This window comes from Mesoplodon mirus, assembly GCF_964341445.2.
Source record: "Mesoplodon mirus genome assembly, chromosome: 10".
In the NCBI taxonomy this organism is placed as follows: domain Eukaryota; kingdom Metazoa; phylum Chordata; class Mammalia; order Artiodactyla; family Ziphiidae; genus Mesoplodon; species Mesoplodon mirus.
Window position 1 is genome coordinate 38663648 of NC_138986.1, and position 6000 is coordinate 38669647.

Here is a 6000-nt window from a genome sequence, read left to right on the forward strand (position 1 = left end):
AAGTAAGAGACAGAAAGAGAACTCCATTCCCCTCAATGGCTAACTCTCTGAGTTTCTTAGCTTTATGATTCTTCAGGTAGTAGTTTATCTTTATATTTACCTAAAAAAATAATTGGAGTAGTTCTCAACATAGAATTACAGGGAAAAGGAGACCATCTGAAGGGTTAAACGCCTGTTAAAAATATTAATTTGCTTTCTAAAATCCCAAGACTCTGAGAAGCCTATCTAGAGACCTATAAGATCCATAAGATTTCTCAGTAACTGTAAAAGTCTTTTAAAGTTGCTCCAGAGATGGTTTAAACTAACCAGATGCATCAAAAATCACCATTCACCGCACTAAAAATACGATGTTTTAACAACAAGCTTCTTATGATTCATAATTCTGGTAACGCTTTTAAGTTCCATGACATTTATTTAACTTCAAACTTAATTGAAACTACCTTACACAAAGGTCTTTTATAATTTCTTATATCTTTCAATCTGAGAAAATAATTCCTCCAACTGAGGAAGGAGAAGAGTCATTGTCTGGTGTTTTTCTATTGTAATGTAGATGAAGTAAGAATATTAGTTCTCCTCCATTAAAAAGCCAGAGAGCTCAAAAAGTCTACCAACTGACAGATCTGAACATTTTTCACTTCCTTCCAAATGATGAAAAGTCACATCAGACAGGAAACACATTCTTTAGATTAGTGACAGGTGTAGAACAAGCACACAAGTCAGACTTTATTTTCAGGGTCGGCAGCTTGCTCAGCAACAGAGGGGACAACTCTTCCTTTTTATTGAAGTGACACACATCATATTATTCCTTCATCTACACATCACCAAGCAGAAAAGTTTCCAAGCAATAAAACTACTTGATCTTGATTGAATGCCAGGGTAGTCTTAAAAAAAATAAAACTGCAGTACTAAAGAGAGAGATGAGGAGGAAGAGGTGGAGGACGATGATGGTGATGAATCCAGTTTAAGAATTTCTTTAGGAAAAAAAAAAAAGAATTTCTTTAGGAGGAAGGAGGGAAAGTTGTCTCCATTCTCATACTCATTTCTCCACAGAACAGTAAACTTATTTAGGAGTTGAAAAAATTAGCAGCTTTATTTAGAAGCCGAATGATTTAGATCATACAGCACAATAATATGGTTCATGAAGCACCTAACGCTGCAGTAGAAAACGGGTGCTAGTGAAGTAAGAGTTTCAAAGGTAAAGATAAGAGTCCCACCCACCCCCAGGGTGCCCACCAAAAACGCATTTCTTAGTTCCAGTTTCTCTTCCCACCCACGCCCCCACCCCCCGCCCCGAGCCAAATAAACAGTAACGTCAAAGCTGTAAAACTATGACACTACTCAAGATAAATTCTGGAAAATGGGAGAGTAAAATAAGCCCTAGTACCAGTTCGGATTTAGGACTTACCTGCTCTGATCCCAGTTAGCAGCGAAAAGGACTAGAATCTTCCTGCCATAGTGGTCCAGATTGGCTAGGCCCCCAGGGAAGCCATCCTTCAGTGCCTGCTTGATGCCCGGATCAGTGGCCTTGAAGCTTTTGAACATGTCCAGGTTCTGCTGCCGGTACTCAAAGTACTGGGCCAGGAGGCGGAAAGCCTCGAAGTGATGAAACTTCCTGGCCCGCAAGAAGCGTAAGATGAAGGCATCATCTGTGCGGAGAAAGCCAATGTCCGGCCTGGTGATGACCATATCCCTCACCTCCTGGATGTCCTGGTGCAGTGTGTCTGGGTTCTCATTGAGCTCCAGGCGGGCTTTCTCCAGGGTCTCAGGAGAGAGACCAGCCTGTAAATGAGTCATTGTTCTGCTTGTTCCTGAGCCCTGCCTTTCTCTTGCTGGCTGTCCCACCGCACTGCTGGCCCTGGTCACTACCACACGCTGGCCTCCAGACCTCGCTGCTGCCTGCTTCCTCTTCTTTACAGGAAACGATTTGTCTTGGTGTCCAGTCAAGCACCCTGTTGCTCCTGCTTCCCCACACCTTTTCTATGAAGGATATAAACTTCTTTGCCCACCCCCTAAAAACAACGTCCCACTTTAGTTCCCTTGTCCCTTTCCTTCAAAGAGATGCGGACCTCTGGCAGGCCAGCACTCCTCTTCTTGTCCTTTTTCTCTGCTAACAAAACACCCCTAACTGCACCCCGCACGGGTGGTGCTGATCTTGGTGTTGTCCTGTTCTCTTCCGAGATGTAACAGAAACAGCCCCCATGCACATCTCAGCCCCAGCACTGTGATGCTTCTGCGGTCCCTACTGAAGGATGCTCCTGCCAGGGATAACGATGGAAATTCTGATTAATAATAAGGCGGCTCTTCAGTTCGGAGCTCAGGGCGGGGGAGAGAGCGTCTTTGCCAGAAGGAAAAAGAGAGAAAGAGAAACGGTGGGGGGGGGAAGGAGCTTATTTCTCCTTCTACTTATTCAAAGATGCTATTTCTAAGACATTTGTGGGATTCCATTTAAAATGACTGTGATCCAGTTAGGCGGAGGCTCTGCAGATAGCGCACATTCCCTCCTCCCCTCCTGGATGCACCGTGATCTCATAAGGCAACAGAAGGGGTTTTGGTGGCGTTGGCACCAGCGTGGGCTCCCCCCTCAACCCCACCCCCAACTTCTGCCTTCCTCTAGCCCTTTATTTCAACGGACTTGCTGCGGAGAGGTTGGGGGGAGGGATCTCGCCGGGAAGGTACATTGCAAATGCAGGGTTGGGGGAGGAGAGGGTGGGAAAAGGGAGTGGAGGGTAAAACCTTTTCTATAACACCCCAAAGCGAGAGAGAAGAAAGAGCAGCCGGCTCCTACCAGCAAACCCGGAGGCGGACCTCCCTGGCATCCATTGGCCGCGGCTTCGGAGGCGGCGGCGGCGATAGCAGCATCAGCCCCTCTCGGTGGGTTGGAGCGAGCAGAGAAGAGGGACGGCAGCTGGGACCCGAGCAGAAGACGCTCTGGGGAGCAGCCCTGACCACATCGTCCGCGAGCAGCCCGCTTCCTCTCCCCGCAGGAGGGGTGGGGGGAGCAGAGCTAGGGCCACCGGTGCCCCAGGTTCTCGCCCGGCTCTGCCATTCTCGCCTTCGGGAGAGCAGAAGGAAGGGAGCGAGAATCGAACGCCTGGATGCAGAAGGCCACGCGGGTAGCCGACGCCTTTGTGCGCCCGGAGCCGCCGGGACCTTGGGCGCGGCGGGGCGGCGGCTGCGGGGCGCGGGCCTCACCCTGGGCGCTGCCCGGCGGCCGCAGTCGGGCGCGCCCCTCCGGGCTGCTGCTGCGGCGGCGGCGGCTGCGGCTGCCGCTGCTCAAAGAAAACGCGGCTCAGCCTAACTCCTCTCTAATTATCCCAGCACAGATCTCGCTGCGACGTAAGCACTCACTCAGCTCGCGCACGCCCTCGGCTGCTCTCTCCCTGACTCGTTTAGGTAGCATCGCAGTCTCCGTGGCATTCAGATATCCCGAGCCCCAAGTTGAGCCGGCTCCTGGTCCCCACTGCCGGGCTGGCCGCTCGGGCGGACATGGCCTGGCCGGGCGGAGCAGCGACGCCTTGCAGCCTCCCCACGCCCCGCTCTCACCCTTTGTGTGCGAGACCCCGGCGCTGCCCGGCGGCGAGGAGCTGTAGCAGATGGTAATTCACAGTGACATATATTTTCTAGTTCCGGTAGGAGGTAATTTTGATGTGGAAGGAGTACGGAAACACTGTGTCCTTTCCACATTTTGTTGTTGACAGAAAGGTTGAATTTAGTAAAGAAGACCAGAAGGGTTCCAAAGCATTGCGCTGATGATTCAGTCTCCGGAGGAACTTATAGGGATAGAATTTCGACCATAAACTCTGGCTGCTAAATTCCTGTTGAAGAGGATGGAAATGAGCACGGGGTGGGGGCAGTTCTCAGAGGAAGAAAAAACAGGTGCTCCTTGACTTCCTTCTCATCTCATAATAAAACACACATTTCTGGAGATGCGTATGATGGTTCCCTCAGTTTTATACATCTGTACACAAGAATCATCATAAATGAGCAGAAGTCTTTGAGCTTGAGATGACCGTCTACGGGTTTGAGAAAAAGCAGTGTTTTCTATTTTCAAAGGACAGCATGTTACTGAGCAAGCATGTCACCAAGAGCAACTTTTGGCTTACAGACTGTCGAATGGGGTCCTGAGTTCAGGTTAACTCAATGCAACAAATATTTACTGAGCTCCACTGTGTGTGAGCCCTTGTCCTAGATTCTATGGATAGGTGGTCTTGAAGATAAGAAAACATTGTCATATTTGATGACTCTTAGTACCTTCAGATTACAGGCACACACTTTTTGTTATTGTTCTTAAGGTGATGGTGTTGACAAAGAGAAAGAAGAGGGATGGCAGACCTATACCACTTTATTAATTAAAGTAGTGCAAAGTAATGTAGGAACCAGAATAAGAAAATAAATTATACACACACACGAAGTCATTATCCTCAGGGAATTTACATTTTAAATGGGGGAGGTGGAAAACAAACGATGTAGATGTATGTGTATTATATATATATGCACTATATGTATTCAAGGTCCTTCTAGGGCTTCATGTGATTATGACTCTCAAAAGCATTCTGAATGCAACATGAACTGTTAAAAACTTTTGGTTCCCATTTCAAAAAAATGGAAAAATTCAGTTTAGACCAGTATTCAGTATTCAGTTTCTAACTGAAGAAAATGCCATCACCAATATGGAGAGACAGTTCTCCCAGGGTCTTGTGTTTCTGCATGTCTTATGAGCAAGGCACTAGCTATCCTTTTTTCAAGACTATCCTTTCAAGGCTGTATGCATAGTGAACAGCCTTGGAAGAGCCTTGGCAGCTGGAGATAGTACCTCCATCTGAACGAAGGGTAGGTTTGCTTAGAGCTTTAGAAGATAGTATCCCTCTCTCTCTTTCCTGAGCAAAGGGCAAGCAGGCTTATTTGGTTTCCTTCAACTCAGAGCTACTCTCCTGTAATGCCACCCACTGTGTATGCAAATATAACCTGAGCCTCTTCTCTTAGGCTTGTGGGAATTGGGGCTCAGGAAACCAGCCCCAAATAAGCTGATGCTCAGAGTGCTTTCTGCATCTGAGTCTTTCATCTCTAACTCAGGAGTTGTGCATCCATGAAACTGTGGCCAGCTAATTTGTTAGCTTACAAATAGGGTTAAATCTCAAATCCTTCAAGGTGCTTAAAATGCAACTGCTTAATTTTGTTCTCTGAGATGGAAATACTAGACTATATCTTTAGAAAGGAGTTTATAAAATAAAATTAAACTTGTTGGTCATTGGTATGGTGTGACCTCTATTTAGTGATGATATTTTCATTATATATCAATAATAGAATTGCCTCAAATAAGGTTCATTTTAACATATCAGTATATGATCTAAATAGCTTCTGTTATGCAGTAGCATCGTTGGAGTTGGTCAGTTATACTTACAAACTATTCAGTCCTGCAATGATCCTACTTTTATTCTGTCTCCCTTGTACATTTGAAATTGAATTAAATATGTAAAGCCGTCTAAGAATTAAACAAGGTGTTTATCCAGATGACACCAGAGCATTCGATTCTCCTTCAATATTAACTCACTTTGCCAAATTAATACAAAGTAATGTAGAAACTAGAATATGAAAATAAGTTAGTTAAACAAAAAGATTAATTAAATCATAATCAGAAAATAAGTAAATCAAGGACTTCAGGTGTTTTCAAGCAACCTGAAAGGACAATTTGTTTTACTGCGGTATTTAAAAATGGATAGAGTGAGTGATTTACGCTTTAAAGCATTTTATCCCATTTGCTGTTCAATACAGTATACATATGAAAAGGGGCAAAAAACAAGATGTACAGTTCAATGATATATTACAAAACAAACACCTGTGTAAATACCCAGGTTAAGGAAGAGAACATTGCAGGTATCCAAAATAACCCCATCTCCTCCCCTCATAACTGCTGGCCTCTCTTCCCAACAAAGAAAGACATTCTATCTTCATTTTGAAAGTAATCTCTTCCTCATTTTTCTTTACAAATTTACAAACTAA

At 45.4% G+C, this 6000-nt stretch overlaps 1 protein-coding gene across 1 annotated transcript in view; it reads right to left on the minus strand.

Moving 5' to 3' along the window:
- Window positions 1–1914, minus strand: part of CLVS2 (clavesin 2) — a gene marked incomplete at its 3' end in the record, with an annotated part of 65585 nt that extends 63671 nt beyond the window's left edge. Inside the window, exon 1 of the mRNA XM_082634114.1 lies at window positions 1406–1914. Within this exon, the coding sequence (XP_082490240.1) occupies window positions 1406–1794 (389 nt within the window). The 5' untranslated portion in view covers window positions 1795–1914. The remainder of the gene's footprint in view (window positions 1–1405) is intronic.
- Between the last annotated feature and the right edge of the window lie 4086 nt (window positions 1915–6000).